The 25,202-nt window shown below is 39.2% G+C and overlaps 1 protein-coding gene across 1 annotated transcript in view; it reads left to right on the top strand.

Moving 5' to 3' along the window:
* Positions 1 to 6,047: 6,047 nt before the first annotated feature.
* The window catches only part of thsd7ba (thrombospondin, type I, domain containing 7Ba), a 150,411-nt gene continuing 131,256 nt past the window's right edge, over positions 6,048 to 25,202 (top strand). Inside the window, 2 exon segments of the mRNA XM_038720892.1 lie at positions 6,048 to 6,382; positions 10,364 to 10,540. Coding sequence (XP_038576820.1) covers positions 10,381 to 10,540 — 160 coding nt within the window. The 5' untranslated portion in view covers positions 6,048 to 6,382; positions 10,364 to 10,380.

Genomic DNA, 25,202 nt, shown 5'->3' with positions numbered 1-25,202 from the left:
CAAATTAGAAATACCCCTAAGTGTACTGAAGTAAAGATTTCCTCTCTGTAATAATATTTGACGCAACTAATTTGATTAAGAGATTTGCTGCAGCTCGTCCATATATAAACATTCCGGTGCAACACTTTTTCTTTTTTCAAATTTACCCTGTCTGATCACATTTGCTTTGTAATTAATCACTCTAATTCAGCAATCTTCGAAAGATGCACGTGCTTCCAGGCCAGCTAATTCAATGATTCAATTTCCAAACTAACCGAAAGTAATTTACTTTCTGAGCATTCAGAAACTGATTTTAAAAAAAGATAGTGTCACAGTATAGAGATTAAAAAGATTTCAAACCAAAATAAAACCCCTTCCACAATTTTGTGAAGAAAAAGATACTCAGCAGTAGATGGACGGTATCATTTAACTCATCTTTGTGTAGTGAGGCTTGGTGGGCACAGCTGAGTTCAAATTCTCTCCTGTCGTTATCAATGATGCGACCCTGTCAGCTTGCTTAACTAGCCATACCACTGCACCTACAGCGCAGGGAGGCAGGCAGAAAGAGCCATAGTATGCTTGGTGCCACAACGATAAACATGCAGCTGATTGAGTTCACAACCCTGGCTTCAGGAGCAGCTGCTTGGGCTGCCAGACTGTTTGAGGTGCTGGCAGAGTAGAGATACCTCTCTCTTTCAGATACGGCTACATACAACATCTTAACAGTCTGGGAAAATTATTCTGAATTTCTGGGAGCAGTGCGAAATACATGGCCTGTTTAGTCATGTGATTGTTGGCAGAGCTATCACAGTTGAGTTTGACGTTCATCTGGGGAGGTATTGGGGTAGAAAATATTTTATGATATTTAAGACAGTTTGAGTCTATGCATACTGCCAAGCTTCAGGAAAAACTTATACAGACACATTCTGACGTCATTAATAGATGATATGAAGAATTAATATTGTGAACAAGAACCTAGCCCCGATGTATGTATTTCTAAATAAACAATGAATTATAAGTGAAGGAAACTAGAAATCATTTGACAAATGGTAATGTGCAGGAGATCATCATCCACCCACATGAGAATAACATTTCTACAATATAATGTTACAATATATAACTGTCCTACACTGATTTCAGCAAGATATCTAGGCCTTAATCTCTCAAAATGATACAGGTGGCAGCCCTGGAATAGATCTCAGGCCCCATCCACAATACTGCGTTTTTGTTTTAAAATGGAGACCTTTTCTGCGTTTGCACCTCCCGTCCAGACTAAAACAGCAAAAACAAAGACCTAAAGCAGAGAAGTTTGAAAACGCTGACGACCCCGTTTTTCACTTTAGAAACAATGACGCAGACGCTCACGTTTGGCGGTCTGGTTGGGGCTCATAAGTCATGCAAAGTAGAAACACAATGCTACTGATGCTATTTTTATTGAAATATTTTGTACTGTGCAAATAACACTTATTGTACTGTGTATGTCGCCACATTTACTTTGTGACGACTCCTAGTCTGTTTTCTGCTGCCACAGTCGCTTTAATCTCCTGTGTTATTATGTTCATTAACAGTCCCAGCTCGTTACTGGTCCTCGCAAAATACTGTATAATCTGGTGTGGTTCTTCGTCTGTAGTACTTTATTCTTTCGCCAAAATTTCTGTAACTATGGAATAGACCATCTGCTTCATGTTTACACCCGCACGCTCATGCCCAGTGTACGTGAAGTCGTTTTAGTACAGACGGAGATCAACTCTGATATGCAGCTAAAACGCTGGTGTGGATGGACATCATATTTGTTTAAATTCTCTGTTTTTAAAACAGGGTAGTGTATATGGTGCCTCAACTTTCACTTTTATGTAGTGTTTATACAGTTTTGTTTTGTAATAGTACAGGTTGTCAAATTAGCATCTCTTCAACATAAGATTCCATCAGGCTGTTTCTGTGAAAACATGCAGAGGTTCAAAAAAGAAGAAATGTCTGGCAACTACAAGATGTGTGAAACACTGGCAGGCTAAACACAACGCAGAGACAGGGTACATGGCTAAATGCACTCTCTGGGTTGGGTAAACCAGTGCATGCAATGTAGAGCAAAAGCTCTGTTGTTGTGTCAAGAGGGCTTTTGGCTGTGTTACTGGAGGATTGTGCCAAGCCAGGTGAGGTAACCAGCTCCTGAAGGAAGGTGCGAAGAATGAGGCAGGTTGAGGTTGCATGTGATTCTCATCACAACAGACATTGGTGTACACTTCTGTCTTTGGGCTGAACTCTGGAATGGTGCCGAAACAGCAGGCAGGCGTGTAGAGGCAGCATCCATATATGGAGTTACCATAACAAAGCATACAAACTGCCTTACTTTATTTCATACAACAGCACTGCAATAAATCCCACCTTCATGAAGGTCATAATGTTGTCAAGAATTGTCATTCTTGTCATTTAGAGAGTTGTGAAATTGTCATTTAGAGAGACATTTATTAAATTATATGGTCATTGTGGAGGTAGTTCTGTCTGTGGTGCTGTTGAGTTGTATTGGTTATAATGAGATGTTTGATATTTCTCCTTCATTGATATGAACATGATGGACAATTTTTTTTTTTTAGAAACACTCAACAGCAACAAAAACTACCGCCTCCAAAATGACTAATATTTAATCAACATCTCACTAAAACAGAAAAACTGAACATTAACTTTCCTTAAGGTATGATTTATTGTAGGGATGTTGTATTTGGCTGCTTTAGTTTTAGCGAGGTGAACCTAATAAAGTGGCAACTGAGTGTTAATAAAATATTATTATTATGTTTAGTGGGTATAATTGGGCGGCACAGTGGCCAGGATAAGCGGTTGTGGACGGATGATTGGAATCTATATGCTAGCATCATTGAGTTTGTACTTAGGCACAGCAGTACTGAGCTACAGTACATAGTAACGTCAGCATGGTGATAATGTTTACCATGGACATCATCTTACTTTAGTGTGTTAGCATGCAAATGGAATACAGCTGAGGCTGATGGGAACGTGTGGCCTGATGAAAGCTGTAGAGAAACACTAAGAAAACATGTTAAAACACTCAAAAAGGGCACCATCACAGCTGACAGAAAACAGGAAAAACAAACCGGAGTAATTAAAACTGATCAGTTGAATTCTTTCTAGATTGACCTTGTCTTTTACATCAAAGAAAACAAACAACTTCTTACAGATTAAATGAGGGTATTTATTTATAGCTAAATTTCTAGTAAATGAATAAATGAGGATTAAATAATGAAAAGAATTAAACACAACAGATGAACAGGATATATAATGATGAAATAAACCTTATTATAGTGAATTAAGTGACCTGACATTGGAATGGTAAAATGATAACGTATCGCTAGGGCACTAGAGGTATTACTATATTTTATTCGACATCAACTCTTTATCAAAGCAACAATCGTTGTTCAGCCGAATGTTTTTAAGTGCTGGCAGAGATGAAATGCTCCAGCTGACACTCTGGCGTTTCGCACAGGGTTGAGGCTGCCATGCAGCGGGGAGGTGCAGTCATGCTTCCAGGTGACTCCTTTGTTAAGGGCTGGAGAAACTGACGATTCAATTGCAGACGCAGAGGCTGGGGTAAAAGGCACAGTGGATTTATTGACAGTTTCAAAAATGTGCAATGGTGAATTCCAAACAGAGAGGCTCTGTGGGCGGGCAGGCAGGCGCTCTGAGCTGGGCAGGCAGTGGCAAAAACTGAGTAAGGCAGGCAGACTGAATACTCTCTGTGAACAAAACACAAAACCTGAGGCACAAGCATGAACAAACACACAGAAATCAGGAACAGAGCAGACAATCAAAACAAAAATAGCTTTAGCGTAAGTACCACTAGTGTGAACAGATGATCTGGCAAGGAGTGAAGTGTGTAGCCATTTTTTTGTAATTGTATTTTCATTGGGCTATATTCACGGTAAAACACGAGGGGGCGGATAACACAGAACATAAGGTTAATAGCACAGACAAACAAAAGCATAACAACAGGATAGGTCAAATAGTCACATGGTATCACTTGGAATTAAATTTTTTTATGCAAAAAATTGATAGAAAGCTGGCAACCTACATGTTTCTCACCTTGACTGTCTTCAGGTCTGGAGGACTTATCACGTAGACATCTTACAAGTATTTTACAGTATTTTAAACTACAAAATACAAAACACTGAAGTATTTTGATAAAAAATATGAAGCAATTTTTATCAGTCATATGAAACACATTGCGAAATCCTATTTTGCAAAGTAAAAATGAATTAAAATAAGTATTTTAAATTAATGTATCATAAATACTGCCAATTCCTGATTATACAGGTTTACAATGGGGAAGGGTACAGAGATTTCTGTCAGTCAGTCGATGGTAGTGTAGGTGGTATACAAGACTAATTCTGTGAATTAATACCTTGCTGATTTCATGTCATACAAGAATTAAAATTGTGTTAAAAACACTGTGATAAGAAAGGTTAGTTGGATTAGTTACTGGTTAGATAACTGATTCCTTAATTCAAACCTGGCTCAAAAGAAAGGACATAGTAGTTCATTTCCTCTCTGTCATTATGACGAGCAAACCTTCCTCTCAGGCCACATCAGGAAAGTGTGTGTGTGTGTGTGTGTTCTGTCTCTTCTCTTTGCTAAAGCAATCAAAGAAAAGCATGGTTACTCACACTTTTCTTGTCTGGCAAGTCTTCATAGTGACACCTTTACTATCAGTCAAAAAAAAGAAGTTAGCCCGGCAGGTCTAAGTACGGCTTGTTCCACCCACCCACCCCCCGCCCCTGGCCCTCAGTGAAATGTGAAATGCCTATGAAATGTGGGAAACATCCCGGTGTTCACTACATGGTGCTAGATGAAAAGTTAAGAGATCGAAGTTTGGAATGACATGATTGACTGGCCATCCTCTGTTCTAACTATTTATTCTTATTTCTTAGACATTGTCTATGTTTGTGTAAGTACACAACAGCAATTACTGCACTATCACCTAGATGCAGAAGTACAGAGGTGAGAAAACAGGTAGAGGTAGCACACACACTTTGACTGTAATAGAAGTCTAAAGTTGAGATTGATAAAGGATTAAATGAATTGTTTGTCCCTACCTGAAACTGCATGTTCCCAAGTGATTTTGCTCCATCCACCAGGAGCACCTTTCTTCCATCCTATTTGCTGACTTTTATTTAGTTAGTAGCCAGCCAGAGGAGGAGAAGTGTAGCAACAGAGACACATTCATTTGAGCCACAATGGAAAGGCAAGGCAAAGCACTTAAAAGCCTTAGGAAATACGGTCTTGGTCACTGGGATCTGGGGTTTTCAGTACCGTGGCCAGGAAGGTCAATAAGGGTGCAGAGCTTAGAGGTGGGGCCAGAGAGGAAGGGGTTGGGGGTGGATGGGAGACAAGGGCAGGAGGTGTTAATAGAATCAGAGTTTCCTCTGGAAGAGCTCTCAGAACCGGCTTGGCTGCATGGTTGACATGTAATCAGTGAATGTCATGGGAGAGCAAAAACCCAAGCTACAACTCTTGGACTGCACTCTTGTCTTTGATATCAGAATGTGACACAGGCAATGACAAATCATCACTGTAAGCCTTGCAGTTTTGTGTAGAATTCACAAACAACAACCAACCCTGTGCCAATCCAATACATAAGTGATGTTGCCCCTCCCTTCTATAATTGCAGCAAGTCTAAATTTGGAAAACAACAATCCTTTTTTATATGCCCAGAAACTTTCTCTGAGATATTTCTGCTAAGATGAGTAGTAGAATGAATAAGACAGAACTAATAAATAGATACTAAATCACAGGAAAGTCATACCTCAGGATCAGTGTGTAGTGATAATGTATAAAATAAAAGGCCGCTGCCCAGGTCATGCATTTTTATCCTCCCTGCATCTACACACTGTCATTCATTCCTTTTTGCTGTTAGTAGCTTTTGTACACCTGATAGCTTTCAACAATACATCGTGGGAAAGAAATACAATCTTGAGTGAAGTGTCAAATTTTGCTCTGCTGTGGTATCAGATGTTTATGTCAGTGTTTTTCTCCTTTCTTTTTGTCTTCCTCTACCTCAGACCCTGTGGCCTAGGCTGACTCTTGTGCCAACCCCGGTAGGAACATCAGTGGGTGGGTACTTGACAGAGCCAGTGCCAGGGAGTTAATACCACTCAGTGCTGCTGGAGGTGTGACACAGTCCCAGCCCTCTACACATTGATTCACACAGGATTAAGCCACCACATGATGCTTCAGGCGGAAGGCCTGGTGCAGCTGATTTACCATCCCTGTCAGACTTAGCGTCTTTGGAAGCCTCCTCTGCCCCCGCTCCTGTATTCTGTGGAAGGACAAGTAAAAAGCATCTGCCACTGCACCAACCAGATCACCCAAAGGGATGACTGGTAGTCATCTTGCTCAGGTACAGCGCAATCTTGCAATTTTATATTTACATGTTCCTACAGTTTGGGTTGATTTTGAGGAAAAATAGTTATTTCTGGGTTTTATTCGAGGGCGCAGGTACATTGCTTTGTTGTATGTGTCCCAACCAGTTTCAGTTTCGTTGAAAGATGATTGTTGAAGTTGGAAAAACTAACTACTGTATATTGTGAAAGATGAACAAATGGACTAATTAGCCTACTGTTATAATGCCAAGTCTTATTTGTGACCTGCATGCATATGCTGAATCACAAAATGTAGCCCGCTGAATAGTAAAACAGTTTCCTTAAAAAATGTCTCTTTTAAATAATAATGATAATAATAGATTTAGCCGTTTGACCTGTTGCAATAACGTTAATCAGAAGCATCTTGCAGTCAGGAACATTCCGTCTCCGTTAGTAACGTTTTCTTATGTTACTGCTTCTTGGTAGAAAAAGGTTTATGGACTAGCAAAATAATCTTCAAGAATCCACTGAGAGTTCGACAGGAAGTAGAAACAAAATTACAAAAACACAGAGTTAATGTTAGGGAAAGATCGCAGACTAAGGTGAAGTTGGGGTTAGACAGGTAAAACACCATGTCAAGGTCAGGGAAAGACTGTGGTTACAGCTGATAAAAGGTCAACGCTAATTACAGGTCTATTATGGGATAAGAACTCCATTTTCCTGTATGAAAGGCCAGCTTGCTACACTCCCATCCACCACCTCAACCTTATGATAATGATTGAATGAATGAATAATGATTGTTGGCATTGGATGTCATTGGTGAGGTGGGGATTCGTCCATTATGGATGTCTTTTCCTGGGATACTGGGCTGATCTGTCCCCATATGTTTTGTTTCAACTCCTTTTCAATCAGCAGTGCCCATTTGTTGTCATGATGAAAAGTCTGAAGAGGCTAAACATTTTTGGAAATGGCAAACGAATATAGTTTTTCAAAGCTGTCATCATCTGTTCAGAGAACAAAATTGGGAAGTCGTCTTTGTTACAGTTCTGACTGTACACTGTGTCAGGCTATTTCAGGAATAAAATGGATGGCAATGTTCTCAAATATCAGTCCATATAGTGACAGATGAATGCAACTGCACCCACAAGCCTGTGATCAAAGGAAAAACAACCCTGTGTTGTGCATTGCATTTCTGATTGTTTCAATGCTGCCATGGTCATTCCTGCCAAAGAAAACATCTGCAAAAATCAGCCTCAGCCTGTTTTGGTGAGGATGGATTTCTGTTTTTATATTGCCAAAGCTAATCACAAAAAATGTCACGCATCAGCACGCGAAGAAAATACAGTTGTGTTAACCTGAATATACTGGACGTACTACACACACCACAGGGATATGAGCAGGCATTTTAGCAGAGAAGTGAAGAGAGAATTAGCTGGTCGGCTTCATAATTGTGTGGAAATCCAGAGAAGAGGGTGGCATCTCTGGTAAACGTACTGGGATCAAATGCCTTTGTTTCCACTCCAGACTGAACTGGCTGTTTGGCTTATTTAAAGAGAGGCTGGAGGATCACACGGTGATTGTTCAGAGCCTTGGCATACCAAATTAGCTTTTGCCATTCATTTGGAAGGATCTAATCAAACATTAATTATTGTGGCCACCTGTGAAAGAAGAGGCTGTGGAGTGTTGCCCGTCTGCTCCCTTACGGTAGCTGCAGGGTCCTCACTCTCTGAATCCAGCGAGTGAGCCCCAAACAAGGACCACAAGAGACAGAGAAGCAGATTGCATTCCATCAGATCATGGAGTATCTAATAGGATGCACAGCAGCATCTGAGCCACGCTGCTGTTTGCCAGGTTTTCTGTGACCACTGAGAGCCTGGCATGATTCCTTTGACCCAGATATTTAGCAGTTTAAAAGCTTTTCATTTTTTTTCTTTTCCTTTTTCTTTTTTAAAGATTTTCAGGATAGCTATATATGTATTGCTCCTTTCCTAACATGCACAGACTGGATGAGTCCAAGCTTGAGCTTACAAAACAGTACCAGCATGCCTTGGGGTCATGCTTGTTTTCATTGTTTGTTTTTGTCCATGTTTTCCAATCAGTTGTGACATGTTCTCTCAGCCTATGGAGATCACTGCTTGTCCCATGAATAGGCAAATTAGACTGGCTAGAGGGTGGATGTAATCTGGGTGCAGTCAGGTATGAGCAGTGCAGCCGGAGAGGTTGGCTAGTAATCAGCAACCAGAGGTGTCTAATTGGCATATGGCTGCGTAAGCGCCAGACTATTCTGCTCATTCATCCAAGTAGAATAAGTTCTCTGGCCGTCAAAAAAATGTGAGACAAAGCTTTAATTAAAAAAAAAGTACTGCATACATTCTATTCAAAGTGGCTTCTTTATAGCAGAGAGAACTATTATCTCTATCACTGTCTTTTGGGTTGACAGATTGAAAATGATATGCTACACATTTGCCTGTGTAGTGTGTGTGTGAAACCCGTGCTGCGGGTTTGGTATTGACAGATACAAACAAGAGTTGTTTGACTCTGAAATGTCAAACCCTGAATTTGTGCAAGTTAAAACCCTCTGACACAAAGAGACCAAAACACTGTTGACTATAGAACAACTCATCAAACCCTGAGGGAAATTGGACAGTCCATCAAAAACTAGGCATCTGGCAGCTCACTTCTGGGCACTAAGCCATCTCCACCCTGCAATTCTTTCTCATTAAACACATTTTACCCCCACCAAAACACAGCTAAAGCAGCAAAGTCAAAATCTAATTTCCCAAAAATGAAATCAAGCAAAAATGTTCTGGCACCCAGCGTTTTCACAGACACACCATGTGTAAATAATCTTAAATCTCAAATGCCTGCTGCCACTCAGCATTTAATCTACCGTCAGACAATCTCTATGATACTTAGACATCACAACAAAATGTAAACCCACTGTGTTGTGGTGATCTGTAACATTAAAAGAAAAATGAAATTATATCTTGCCATGATGAACTTTATGATTAAGCTCAGTAGGTAAATCTTGCTTACATATTTAATATATTAACATTGCTTTTGGTGTAAAATACAAACAATAGTATAGAATAGTTACAACTTGAAAATCTAAATCTCAAAAAGTCTCCATCTGATGTGTGTATTGCTGACACCAACTTGTGTCAGTATCTCTCAGTTTGCATAATCTTAACTTGTCCAATTCCTTTTTTTCTTATGCATCAACTCTGTATGTTGCATAATTTGTGCAATTGTATTACATTTTATGCCAAATTATGTGTTGCAATTATAAGTTTTGCTGTGAATCCAAAAGGTTTTAGGTTGAGTCCCGTGATTGCAGAATGACAAAAAAACAGCAGGGAGCGCTCTGTGGGATGATAAGCCAATAATAACAAATCTCACAATACCCAAGACTTACAGTGCAGCAAAATGTGATTTTGGAAAATGAATCACTATCATGTACACCGTAACATCAGTCTCTCAAAGCATCAGGTGTTACAGATTCAATTCCATATTCATTAATTTTGCTGTTGGTGCAACACAATTAGAGGCCTAGTGAATCCAGGACTAATCCCCAACACTCACAGGACATGAATAACAATAGCAGGATATGGCAATAAATGAGCTGCAATAAAAATGTACTAATACCCTGCATTACTCCAAGCTTAAAGTCTGCCCTTCCTTCAGTACATGTTTCCACTTCTGCCTTGGGAGGCTGAGATGTTCTGTTCAAGACTATCTGACAAATTATGTCTGGTCTATGTGGGAGGAGAAGCACACATGGCATGTTGGATTTACCAAAAAAAGAAGACTATGATTCACATGTGAGAGAGTGTTATGCACTTTGGAAGGTGACACTGAATGTCATGTTTCTGGGCTGGAGGTTTCAGTGGGACATTTCCTACACAGCAGTCTCAGAGTGGCTGACACCTTCTGCACTTTCCCCATTTTAAAAGAGCTACACACAATCTCTTCCTCTGGTTCAGAGTGAGTTACTGATTAATTCCACGTTCTTCCCACAGGAGTAAGAGAGGAAGCAATGAGCTGGACTATGACTCTAAAAGATGACTTTGGGGTCATTGCCTGGACACGGCGAGCTGGGAGCTACCTCAGCCTCTTCCTCCTTTTGTCTCTCTTTGCCTTTTCTGTCCCGTCAGACATTCTGTTTCCTAAGGACCATCATTTCTCATGGAAAGCAGGTAAAATGTTTAATTATTCTTCTTTGCTATAAATTTGTTAATGAACACCCCTTTTTGAGTCTTCACATACAATCATCCAGGTCAAATCTTGTTCATCTCTGGAGCAAAATCATTGGATGAAGTAACTCACAATTCCACACAATGAGATATGCAACTGCATCTCACCTTCTCATTATTTGCTGGGGTCGCTTCACTGGTATTCTATGGAATGTATTAATTTACAATGACTCTTTACCATTCAAGTGTAAGGATTTAACAAGACATCCATCTGTTAACCTGTAAAGGTTCATACAATTGGAAATGTTGCATGTATGAGCACACAAACTCACACACACACACACGCACATATGTCAGACAGTCACTGCTTCTCATTACAGGAGAAAAATACTGTACAACTAGATTCATTATCTATGCAACCAGTTCTGTGGGGAAGGTCCTCTTTCTGATACATAATGTTAGGGAGCACAAACCTCGATCTGCTATTGGACATCATCAAGCCAGAGGGTCCTTTGCTTTCGCCTGGGCGGTTAGCATCATCCCTTCTGTCTGACCGACTATCCATCCACAGCTCCATGGTGACAAGTAGGGCTATGATTGTTACCATAATGATGTGTATGCTGTGGTAACGTGCAGTGGTTAATGAGACATTGGTGCAGAGTAATAATCATGTCCTCGCGTGTTCTGCTGAGGATTTATGGTCCCAGTCTGATTGACATGGCTTCAATGAACAGCATGCTGTATACAGTACATATGTTGCTCTGTGAATGTTGAGTCTAAATGGATGGCTTTCTAAAAGTTTTTTCTGTCACAAATACCTTATTATGCATCCATGCAATATTATATACATAATCAGTGAACCACCTTTAGACAGCTGTTTGGAAAGCTTCTGTCACACGTCACTCCCTTATAAAGGGAATGTGAGGCAATCTCCCGATTCATCCTTCACTCGCTTAACAAATTCAATTGAAAATGCATTTCCAAAGCAGCTTGAGGAGGAAAACTTGGCCTTCCCACACAAAAGCCCCACTTGCTGTGCGATTAGCACTTTCATTTCTCACTCTGTGGTTGGGTAATGACACTGCCCAAGTGATAAAGAGATTGATTAATTTCACTTGAAAGAGCGTATGTTCAAAAGGGTTTTAACCGGGACACCAAGTGTGAGGATTTGACATCCTTGCAGGGCTAAGATGGCTTATGAGTTGTTGCTTAACTGGAAATGAAAACCACTTTAAAAATAAGAAAGGAAATCTCAAACGTAACATGCCTCTCCCCTGAATATATCCCCCTGATGTCACTTTGACTCCAGTAAAAACTGAGGGACTGTAACAAGCGTTATCACAATGCTTTGAAGTGAAATATGACAACAGAAATTTTAGTTGAAGAATAGTCACTTGTACAATAAAACACGTGTGCGAGGATGTATTTGGAATAGTCTGGTTTTAATGGGTAAACATTCTTCTGGGCCACACATCTGTCTCATATTCACTATCTCTGCATCAGCTCCAGGCTTTATGTCAGAAATCTGAGTATTATGTTCATATTGGCAAATATTGATTTAACGTCCCCATGTCTACCATGGACGTGATTTATTTGAATACATAATTTGGCCCACAAGCTCACTTTTAATTTTAGCCTTGTCAATGTAGGAAAGATGTGCTCTAAATTATGCACATCTATCCTATTGTATGTTTGGTGTGTCTATCTAGGCCAGCAGCATTGTGGGGTAAATCTTTTGTGTGAGCCAGTTCCCAGAGCTGTGGCTAAGCTGGGAGTCGCTGGCTCAAACAGAGAGCTGGAGCCATTTAAGCTTGACCTTCAACAGTGTCTTGGAGAGCAGAATTGAGCATTGAAATACTGCCGCTAATGAGACTACTATTTAACTCTTAAAGTGACGTTTGAAAGACGATCCCTTTTAAACAGCCATACTCGTTGTAACTGCGAGGTACACATTAACTCACAGCACACTGAAGAGCAGTTTGTCAGAATAGACACTGAGATGGTAATAAGAGTTCAAAACCACCATTTGAGCTTGTAAGGCGCAAGAGAAGAATCAGTTATCTCCCACAAATATCTGGTACCAAATTGTGTGTAAGAAAAATGCTATAGGGAATATCACATATGATGATAGAGGTTTCCCTCTGCAAATACCCTCACAACACATCAGTGCTGTCAACTGGCACAGCCCAGCGTGATTTGCATTTCTCTGTATGTGTGTGTTTGTATTGTTTGGTATTGTATTTTTTCATTACATTAGTATTGTTGCCCTGGTAGAGATTTCATATCACTAGTTTATGCATTAATGAATATAATCGCAGGCAATTAAAAATGTGCACACTGTAGCTTGTGCCACTTAAATGTTGTTTTTGAAATCCAAGAGATCATATACAGTCCTGTTAGTTTCAGAATGCTATATCCTCTAAAACAGAGCGTTACAATTGGATTTATTTTGACATTCACAAGCATCTGCATTTAAACACGACAGAGCGACACTGTGCTCATCCAGTGTCAGCTTTAGTCTCCTGAAGAAGTAAGATCTTCTCTCCCAGGTTTTCATTTGTCATCTTTGAAATGAGCGTAATTTATTCTTCTGTAAAAAGTCTTTAAAATGCTGGGATTAACCTATCAGAAGTTATTTGCGTTTTATATGGCCTAGTTTAACAAACAGGAAAAGAGCTGCTTTATTCTTAGATACAAGTGCTCATCCCAGACGGGGCTGTATTGTACATCAAAGCTTCTTTTCTGTAAAAAAAAACAAAACATATTTATTTAAGTTTTTTATTTTCCTTTTTTTGACAAGGGAATCCAACTAATTTGGTAAAGTGAGGTATCTTTATCTCTGAGGAGAAAAATGTGATATTCCAACATCATTTTAACAATACATTTGAGACTGTGTACAGTATCAAGACTGCAGTGAGCACTGATTAAGAAAAGGCATTTGTATTTGTTTAGTGACTCCTGTTGATCTCCTGTTTTGGTTATAAACATAAAATTATATGTGTCGCTGTTTTGATAAATCCTGCTAGGGTTCTCTGGGGTATTGCAAAATGTATCCAACTACACCTATATTAGCTGTAAGAATCAGCTGAGGGGTGATGCTTTTCAAAAGATTGAGAAATCAATAAAGGATTTCCTTAATGAGTGGGATCTCAGCTCCTTCTGGATTATTCAAAGAGAGCATACGGGGCTGAAGCCCCAGGGAACTGGTCTTTCCCAGTGCCTGGTGGCTGTAAGAAAGAATAAACCCACATGTGCAGTGATACAGTCAGGCAACATTTACATTTCATTTCAAGGTCTCAGAGTGTATTTATTTGCAATTTCACCACACTGTTGCACCATCAAAGCTGAAATCAAACATCAATGCTGCTGTGAGCTTCTGTTGTTTCTGAAAAATAAGCTCAAAGGAGGCAGAGTGCTAGGATCGGGTCTGTCAGGATTTCACATTTAACCAAATGGCACTGAATAATTTAGAAAGGGTTTTTTCACTTTATGGTGACAAAGGAGACAAAATCACATTAGACAAATGCATTTTTAGACAGTTAGCATCACTGGAAAAGCTGTTGCAATTGAACAATATCTATCGTTTCCCTCATACTGGGTTCCTCTTACAACAAAGGTAAATGCACTGCCCTATCAGCTGTTATTGTCACAGCCAATATTGTAACTTGTGGTTGATAGAATTATTTTATACAATGATCCAAAGCTTGTCCTGATGGAGGTGCTGGAGGAGCAATCAAGGGGTCCCCAGATCCAACAGGTTCTTTCAACCAAAGTTCAAGTGGCAGGTGACAATTCAAACTCTATAGCCTAACTCCACTAAAATATAATGAAGTGCAGCTCTCAGTCATTCTGTGCTGCTTTCAGATCTGTTTCCCCTGTAGATGAACTTTTCTCCTGTAATACCATCCCTGCTTAGTCATGATTTAGGCTCTTCTTTGTGTCTTTAAATGTGATTGTAGCTCCTTTTCACCTCAATGATAAATTATTTAATTTTATTTCAGTTAGAAACTCCTGACTTCAATAGTTTAATAGTTTCAACAGGTTTTTTGCTCATGTTCAATACTTTCTGCACATTCAAAATCTCTCCCTTGTATCTGTGTTCTCTGACATGTCCAGAAAAAAGACATAATATTATCAGACTAACATCATCATTTAATAAGAAGTCTACCAGCTACGTGACCACTCTAGCTCTATCAGCTACACTACCACTCGTAGTAACGTTATCCCCTTCAGAACGTTTGACCGACGCAGTTTGGGACTGCATGTTGCATGTGATACCGAAAGTGAAACACTTGTGATCAAGCATAAATCTCACCGCAAATCCACACACATTAACTTCGGCAGCTCATAAAGCGCTCAGAGTCTCAAACAGAGCAAGTTTGCACCTCACTTTCTAGATGTTTATGTTGCAAAACTCTTCCAGCTACGTTACAATTCGTCACAGCTGTCTGGACAAACAGCGAAGCGGTGCGGCTCAGTTGATTACTATCAGGGCGTACGCCGTTTCTGCGTGAGCAGAGTGGAGTTGATTCGCTCAGTGAGTCTATGTTGTCAGTTATACATTTGTATTTCACTGCGTGAAAAAATTAATGTGTGGCTTGACAGGATGTGAAAAATTTCAATTAAGTGAGTCTCGCAAGACAGCTTTTTATCATAATGTCATAATTTAATAATAATGTCATAATTCCATCTTGTGTCTGACCCCTACTAAATTATAAACTTAGGTCTTATGTGGCCATAGATGCTATAGATATAGAGACCTTTCAAAGACCTGATCAACTGCAAATGACAAATGAGTTGAATAGTAAATAATCAGAGAATATGTTTACATGCACTGCCACAATCTGATTACTCACGTCGAGCTGAATTGAATTGGTTTCTTGCATTGCCAAACCCTAATACGAGCATACAGTTTTTCTTTACTGTGTGCATGAGTCTGAAAGTTACGAAAAACCTATGGTTCAACTGAACACTCACTTATTAAGACTTATTAAGACTTATTTATTTACATTTCTGTTTTGGGTGGATATTGGATTGAAAGGATCTTGATGCAACTATGAGTGTTGTTTTATCTCGCTCTTGCAATACTTTTCCTAAACTGAGCTTTGTCACGGAAATGTCCTATCAAGGCCATGTGCAAAGTATAAGCCAAACACATCTTTTCTTCTCTATGTTGGCCTTCCATTCACACCATGCAGGCATTTGTCACGCCTCAAAAACATGCTTTTCAAAAATGCTCTTCAAACATGATCTGAAAATGCCAGTCCCACACTGTAATGAGGATGTGGAAAATAAAACTGCGATTTGGTCGACAGTCTTGGTGGAGCATGTATTGACAAACCTGAGTGTAAACTGCGTTTTCATTCTTAACTGCCTAAGTCTGGATCAGCTTTCTCAAGATAATTTAGCGCTTGAATCAACCTATAATCAAGCAGCTCAAACTGCTGTCTTGGTCAGCTGTCTGACTAAGTGTCATCGCATTCCCCTGAACGAATCAACTTATATAACATAAAAACAATGTTTGTATCAAACATAGCTGGCCAGTTAAACCAGGACAATTCATGAACATGACTCATTAAAAGAAAGGTTCTGAACCTTCCTTTCAGTTTCCCTAGCAACAAATACAAAGAACTATTTTGAAAACGTGATTGAGTTGTATTTACTATTGCAAATAGTAAATTAACAAGAAAATAATTTATTTTATTTTTTACTTTACTACTAAAGAATTTTGACAGTATTAAGAAACAATTTGAAATCGTGGACCATCTGCAGCCTTGAGCACAACATAGGCAAGGCTAATGGACAAACAACGTCATAAGGCCCTTAACATCTGCTCCAATCCCAGTGATGGGACATCCCATCTGGCTAAGAGGCATACCTGAGAAGCACTCTCTGTGTTTGCTTGTTAAACTGATTGAGAGTTCTCCATCAAAGTCAAGGCTGTAAACCACTGTAAAAACATTTCTGACTTAAAAGGTCAGTTAATTGAACTTTAAGGATGTATAACAATTTCCCAATGTATATGGTTTCTTCAAACTACAAAACCCCTCTGCTCTGTAGCAGAGCTGTAGCTGTAACATGTTTCTTAACAAAGTTAATTTAAATTTTTTTTGAGTTGAGTGGGCTATCTGTAGTACTTTCATTCAACTCAGAATTTCAAGTTACAGTATTTTAAAGGGGCATTATGTCGTTTCCAGCAGCCACTAGCGGTGCGGTTTTAAAATTGCTACCAGGCGTGTGCTTGTACGCGTGCTCGCTTGAACCGAAACACAACCACTTTCATACAGAAATCCTGCAATAAATGCAGGAATGCATGCAGGCTGTGGCTTTTCACTCAGACATGTTCAGGCTCTGTTACTTCAACGTTCCCATCTCAGAGGCAGATCGACACCGGCGCCGTAACTTTCATTCAGCGCAGCGAGACACCGGCATATTGGCACAGTAACGTTACTCCCGAAAAAAGGCAAAGTAAGAGCGGCTATAGACAGGTAGGGAGACAGCTTCACACAACATGGTGGAAACTCAGTTAAACTCCCACTGCAGCGTTACAGTAATATTTTTATCAGCTTGATGTTGAACTAATCCATGCTCGTTACATGATAAAGTTACATTGCATTTAGCCAACATGCTACAGCGTTAGCTCGCCTGCTGCTTTCAGTAACTGTCTTTACTAACTGTGAATCTGTCACCGGAGGCTCAACAATTTCAGCACAGCTACATGTACTGGATGATAATGAAACGGTTAGTGAGCTGGACTGAATATTATAACGAGAATGTGTCAGACTTTATAACAGTTAGACCGCAGTAGGTAAATTTACTGTTGTGTTAGTGGATGGCTCTTCCTCTGGGTTGTATATTATGTGGGTCATGTTAGTTACAGCGACTGAGAGGTGGAGAAGCTGTGTATCGGTAAAAGGCAATAAATCTAAACTGAACGTTATGAAGCAAACAGTAGCAGGTCGGGGCTAATGTAGCATTAGCTGGCTGCTCGTGGCTGCATTACAATAGGATAATAACGTTAAGCAAATCGCTCCACATTTGCTTTTTACCATTACATCATTTCTTGCAGGCTTTGACACTTTGACGTAACAGTGGTACAGAGGAAAAGTAACATGGGTTGCATTAGTTGGTGAAGTAATGCGAAAGCGATATAACTTTGCACCGGACAACATTAGCAACTGCTCGGTGACTTTCTGTGTGTTTCTCCAGCTTTGCTAATGCTCACTTTGTTCTTACTGGACATCATCTGAACCTGTTTGGTCTGATGGGCTTCAGCACATAAACTTTTATTGTTGTTTTGGATCCTTACGAGGAGCCTGTGTTTTGCTGGGAGCCGGTTGTTTTATGGCGTTAGTCGTCTGCATGTCGTTAGCTGCCGTTTTGTCGCTGTAGTCTGAGAGAAGCTCGGGAGCGCGACCCGGAGACCTCACATTAAAAGCAGAATAGTGGCTGATGCAAGCAACGGAGAAAACAGGCGTGTGCTTCATTTCTAAGTGAGTTTTGAGCCCACTAACAATAAGGCAATGAAAATTTGATTTATTAAAGTCAAAAACTTACATATAGCCCCTTTAAGTTGAATCAACTTTAAATGAATGAATTTATGTTAAGTTAATTACAAAAGATTAGTTTATTCTACTTACTTCCTGTGTGATGCTTTACAGTGCTGGCACAGATCCTCCTCCTTCATCTAGCTGTTCCAGCGGGCTTCATCCCCCATAAAGCCATATATCCTGACAACTAAACCCAGGGAATGTGCAAGTAGCAACCTCTATTTCAATGACTCCTGATGCTGTAGTCTTTTTACTGATAAAATGGACTACTCTCCTCCATGTTAGCGTCACACAGCATTTCTTACCAATCTGCTGTTTTCAACTAACAATCACCTTGAACAAATCAGTTTAATCTGTAATTATCTCTGTACATCTCAAACTTAACTAGTCCACTTGCCTGCACTCTGCTATACGGTTTCTTTCTTTCTTCTGTGTTGTGTGTGTTACTGTGTGTGCTAGCTTTTGTTGCAGTTCGTAGTTACGGTAATGAATGTGCGGTAATGAACGTGGGGAAATCTAAGGTTCATGTTTATTGAGGTTTGCGTGTTTGCTCACTAAATCAGAAATGGTTCTTTCAAGTAGTTAATTATTTAATGATTTAATTAATGACAGTGTTACAGCGAGCCTCAAAAGTTTATTTTCCCTTCAATGACCCCCATTGCTCAGACAAATAACACATCAAATGGATTTTATAGAATATTAATTCTCTAGTGAGTAATCTTGCCTTTAGCTAAACTCTTGAATTATAAAGTGTTGTGGTTTGCGGACTAATAATCATTGCTAGAAATCACCTCTAGCCTGCAGTAATTTCTCAGATCCAGCTGGAATTGCACTAACCTTTTTGCTGACGTTGACACTGTATAACAGAGTTTACATTCAGTCATTCATCCTTCAGTCTGATATTGTTTTGTTTTTTATAGAATGACTCTGATAGAAAGTTACAAAATGTGTTGGAGATGGCACTTTAGTTAACTTTTTGGAAATATATTCTCAAAATTCACATATGTATTTTAATATTATCACAACGATAACTGCTGTCAGGTGATTTGTCCTGTGGGCTCTCATGTTCTCAGCAGTTTGACAACAGTTGTGTATCCCTGTCAAAATGTGATTTCTTCTGCTGCATAGTGTATCGCGAGGTAGTGTAAAGGTAAATAAGCGTGTGATTCACACAGAGCAGAGAACTGCTCCTGCTGCTCTGCTTTATATGCTCCAAAAACTTCTGCAACACGTCAGTCAGTGATTGTTTTATTGACTGCAACCACACATCAACATCACACAATTCCCTCTCGCTAACTTAGGGGTAAGAATATTATTGTTGTAAAGGTAGTGGTGATGAATTTTGTAGATCAGATACAAATCTGAAAATTAAACTTTTAGAAAGTGAGGAAATGATAAATGTCACAGTAACAATAGACATTTCAATGTTGTAAAAAAATATGAGTGATGAGATAAATGTGCAAAAATCCCATCCAAACAATTTTGCAATAGATAAAAACAGAGGCTGTTTGCTTAATACAGTGTATTAGTATATAATTTGATTTTATATTATTATGTTTAGGCTAGCTTACAACAAATACTGGAAGCAAGGGGAAACATTTCAGTTCTCTCACTAGTAAAGCTATCTTTTTGCGAGCCATTCACATGTACATCAAAGAGTCACCTGGGTTTTTTTTTAAATCACGACAGTGTCCAAAACCAACAACTTAAATATGAACACATTCTGTGGAGGTTTCAGAGAACACTTTCATCCAACCGAGCTTCTATGTCCTCTCACACAACCATTTGTTGTGACACACATTTGATTTAAGTGTTTTCCCCCTACTTTTTGTAAACACTGTAAAGCTTTCAAGATGTTTCCCTTGTACAATTCCTATAGTATCAATTATGCAGTTTGGTATTATAATTCTGCAAATTCCTGCAAATGTGCACAACTGCTGTCTCATTAAAATTTGAAATAAAGAAATGGGGTTTGTTATCTGCCTCCATGCATATCTCCCTTGGGAAGGCTAAATCGAGTACACCGAGTCAGCCTGATTAGGATCAAGGTGAATAAAATTAAAGTTGACTATTGATCTGAGGCTGAAAAATTTTGCTCCAATCAAACATTCTATATCTCAAGCTTTGTAAAAACCCAAACAAATCCACACTGCAACTGCGCCCTGGGCATACCACTGACAGAAAACCCTAAAGTGAATGACAAACGAATGCTCTGCTTTGTTTAATTTAAATTTGATCAGCATTGAAAGCGTCATAATTGTAACGATAAACAAGTTGTCAAAGCAATGTTAAAAAAATTTTTTGACATCTCTTCAAAAGCCCTTTACATTGATAATGCAATTGAGATATCATTTTGAACTTGTGTCCCTCCTTCTGACTGGCAGGCAGCTGACTGAGGTTGTCATGAAAGCTGGCGGCCAGTCTCATGAGTGCCACAAGGCAGGAGTTTCATAGCCATCAGATCCTTAATCCCATGAGAATATTCTCAGAGAAGAGTTAGCTTTCAGAGCGGCTCTCCTCTTAAACATCCCTTTCAAGCAGCGCAGGGCTTTCACGTCACCCTTAACACAAAACGTTCCACTTCTGGTCAAATCTCCCACAGTTGAATTTTTCTATTAGAGGCTTGAAGGAGGAATAGGGAAAGACACACAGCCATGACTAGTTTGTAACTGGGGACAGAAGTAATTATAAGGACTTCCAGTAGCTACTGGATATATCCAGCCTGAAGTACCATTGCGCAAATGATGGCAATCAAAGATAGAAGGTCATCTCATTACTGAATGGCTCCTGCAGCTTCAATTAATACTAATATTGAAATACATGAAAGACATCCATTGAGCTTCTCATTTGTGTTTGATAAAGCCTCATGTGTGCAGAATAGTTTCCTTAATACATCGCTCTCAAATTAATTTAGATGGTATGATGGCTATTGAAAATTTCAAAAGTTCAGATGCTGTACAGTGTCTAGCTGTGTGTGAAGCATCAACCATCCTGTCACATAAGTCAGAGAGTCTCTGTAGTATAGTTGACTGCACAAATTGAACCCTGCTATATCAGTAAATTTTGCGGATAAGTGTAGCTGAAATAAAAACTCAACCAAATTAGATATTTAGAATGAATTTTAGGAATACAGTCGCACCTCACAAGCAGATAAGGCACAATACTGAAATTTGATTAGTCAACAGCTTCAGCTTTTTTTAATGCAAATGAGGTCAACCTGCTGACAGGAGGCTCTCCTGTTCCACTGCTGCAAACTGGCCCAAGTGCAAAGATTTCAGTTAATCAGCAGCGAGGAGAGCCGGGCAGGAGCATGTCCTGTTCTTTGATGCCGTACTAGGAGTTGGTATTGAGTTTTTACGGATGATGTGAATGACCTTGTACTTTGTGTGTTATGCTTGTCTGTGTGAAGGTCGGGCACATAAAGAGACCGTAAAAATAATTTGGCACTGCATGAAGTGAACGGACAAAGCATCTGACATCCTCTGCTGCACACTACAAAATAAATTAAACCTCAGTGTCACATAGCATTATTACTCTATTATTCTGTTCCTCATTTTTGTCATGGTTCTTAATATGCTCTATAAATGCTCTCTAGTGAGGACGCTTCATTGTAATTCCAGTTAATAAAAAAAGGCTATAGCTGCTTTTCAAAACATAACACACCTATAGTGATTACAATAGTTTTAATGAGATGAACTCCTCTTTGCTAAAGCTGTAAGCCTGAAGGTCTCAGCCAGACTGAGTCAGTATGAGTCCAGGGAGAAGCTGTGGGATATACAGGGCCAGCTAAAACCTAAATGCTAAAAATGGCTTTAAAAAAACTCCTTTGTGTTCATCTTCTTCATGGTGCAGTTTCTTTGACAAGCTGCTCTCCATGCTGGAGTGCTCTGTCTTTGTCAGCACAAGTGCTTATACCCCCTATTGCAGACAGAGCTGGAAGTAAATAGGTTACCAACTGATAAGATTTCTCATTTCTTCTTGCAAGTTCCACTCAGTTTCTATCACTACATCCTCCTTTGTTTGATAATTAATGTTGTGATATTTGTTTCCTGGGCTGTGTGTTTCACTTCACCGAAAATATCTCCTCAGAATAACGGAGGATGGTAACTCCTTACCCATCCACTACCCACAGTAAGAGAAAAACGGAAATGTTAATAACGTTCTCTGTGTTTGAACAGCAGCCTCTACAGAGACCTGTTAAAATAGTCTACTCTGTTTACTGTGTATTTGACCCAGTGGGGAACACACTGGAGAAACAGCGAGGTGAAACTAAATAGATTTTATTCTTACCTGAGAAGAATTCCCAGATGAGTCATTTTCTGATTGCAGAGCACTGTCTTTCAAGCGTGCTTGTTTTATTTTACCCTTTGATCAACCGCTGTGCTGAAACAGACTAGCCAGAACAGAGGGTTTTACAAGGGAAGAGTGGAAGTGAGAGGAGAGAGGCTGTGAGGAAGGCATTGCCATGGAGTTATCCAGTATTAATGTGGTAGCCAATGCAAAATATACATTTTGAATTATAACATATGTCACACAACTAAGAAAAGTTAGAGTTGAAAAGCATGCATATATGTGAGATCTGGGATTTGTTCCAAGAAGCAGAGGCATGGAGTTAACTGGATGACTGGCTGAGTAGCCCTGTGCAAATCTTATATCCCAGAAATATTATATACTAATAATTGGCGATTGCAAATTAAACATAATGCCGCCTGGATTGTTTTTTTTAATCAACATAATGGCAAAATGTAACATCTGGTAAACTGCAAAATCTTGATCTTGAACTTGTCAGTAAAATGTTAACTAACAATGCAATTCTTGCAATACAATGTCCACTCATGTAGGAACTACAGATTTATGATTCCTTCACTTGAAAAAAAAGTTGCCTGTGATCATAATGCATCCAAAATATTTTATATATTTTTGAATGTTGGGACCAACCTGTTCCAATTACCCCCAGAGATTGACCATGAATTCCTGGGGCCATTTCAGAACATAGAGTTTAGTAACACATTGTTTAACTAAAATTAACATCATACACAAGATTACTTGAGACTTCTTTCTTTCACACAGATTTTTTTAAATTGTACAGGAAGTCATAAAACTCCTACATTGACAGTAACAGCAGTGGATCGTGTTTCGATTAAGGGGCACAACATTCAACGAATGCTTCCTACTGCTATTTACTTAATTTGATATTAGACACTGGGTATTTGATTTTTCTTTCCAGCATCAGTTAATTCAAGCAGACTGGTGATCATTAAAAACAAAAGAACAGTGAATTCATAAAGTTACAAAACTTTATGACAAAAATGAATCCTGGAATCCATTGGTGTTCAATAACTAATGATACAGTAGTAAGTAACCAAGGCTGGCTTCTTTAAAAATGGATGACTTTAACAATATACGGATATCCCAGATATGACTGATACAGTAACTAATATATGAGGTTTGGGGATTTTATGCAGCATTATTTCATTTGCATTGAAGACTTTTTGTGAATTTGGCCATTGTATATCTGCTGCATGTCATTTCTTTCTCATTCAGTCTTACCACTTGTTAATTTTCATTTGCCCTGCCCTGGGATGAGGAGCTGAATAATTCTTTGTTGTTGAGAGTAGAGGGAGCGCTGGATCGACCTATTGGACTCAATGGGCACAACAAACCAATTTAATTAATTCTGCTAATGCTCTCCTTTCGTCCTTTTATTTTATTTAGCAAGGCTGTTGAATAATCTTTTGTGAGTGACTTCTTAATCACAGTGTGGACAGTTTACAATGTTCTGTTGTAGTTATGAGGTGAGAGAGTGCCACTTCCTGTATGGGGAAAGGGAATATATTGCACGGGAGTTAAACAAGACATCTCAGCCATAATTTTTGAGGCAAAATGAACTTGTGCACTTATAGAGTCATTATTTAGAATTTGCAAGATAATTATGAGATAAATATTGATAGACATTGGCATTTTAATTTGGCTAACTCAGACTCCTGAAGCCTCATATTAGCTTTGGCTGAACTTTTACAATGCATTTTTTATACAGAGCAAGTGCTGCGTAGTTGATCCTCCATCTCTTATATGTCTCTCCAGTATGGAGAAGAGGAAGCATCACAGTGAGCAATAACTATTTCAATGTATATGTGTTCTTGAAACAATCTGACCTTACCTTTTTAAAACAAGTTTTAAAACCACTATAGTTAGATTTAATGGTTTTGACACACTTCCAGCCAATCAGAAAAAAAACTATTCAAACAGGCCATGGGACTTTATTCTAGCTTCATACCATTCCAACATGCTGAGTCATCTTTGTGACATTAATTACAATGCTGACATGCTGATGTTTAGCAAATACAATGCTTACCATGTTCCCCCCAGGGGTACATAAACGTGTGTGCCAAATTTCATGGCAAACCATCCAGTAATCTAGACATTTAGATAAATGTCAACCTCAGGGTGGGGCAGGAGGAAAGGTCAGGGTATCACCAGAGTAAGTTGTATTTATCATCTGGGGACTGTGAAAATGTCATGGCAATCCATCCAGTACAGTAGTTGTTGATATATTTCAGTCTGGGGGTTAGGGTTAGGGTTACTGAACCGACCACCTGACCAAGTGACTGACTGACAGACAGACATTACCATAGAGCCACGGTGCTAGCATGGAAAAAACAAGCCCTTTCAACAACATTGTAGTCTTTTTGTTTACTGTTACAATAAGAGCATTTGTGTTCAAATAAGACTAATTGCAAAATATTTTACTGAGAAATTGCAATTAAAATAATGCCACAGTGCAGATCTTCAGAAGTCTCTTAATACCTTTAGGGGGAGTTAGCACAATTGGTTTTATAATTATTCATCTCAGCAAAGTGACTTTACCTCAGGACTACATCGCCACAGCCTTCAAACCCTGGCTCCTGTTGAAAAAAAAATATTATTGAATTTCACAAACCTGAAGTTGTAATGTTGAACTTGTGCGGAACTCAAGTGGGAGTGCAGTTCACAGAGATTTAAATGAGGTGCTCACAAAGTTGCATTTCAATAAGATGTAACCAGGGGAGAGAACACTTGTGTAATGATAAACAGAAGGCGATGGGAAAAGGGTGCTGGTGGGTTTTGCTGTAGGG

Source organism: Micropterus salmoides, unplaced genomic scaffold (assembly GCF_014851395.1).
Source record: "Micropterus salmoides isolate LMB-PRFRI ecotype aquatic unplaced genomic scaffold, ASM1485139v1 Ms_hic_scaffold_15, whole genome shotgun sequence".
Classification (NCBI taxonomy): domain Eukaryota; kingdom Metazoa; phylum Chordata; class Actinopteri; order Centrarchiformes; family Centrarchidae; genus Micropterus; species Micropterus salmoides.
This window is presented reverse-complemented; position numbering and strand designations above follow the sequence as displayed.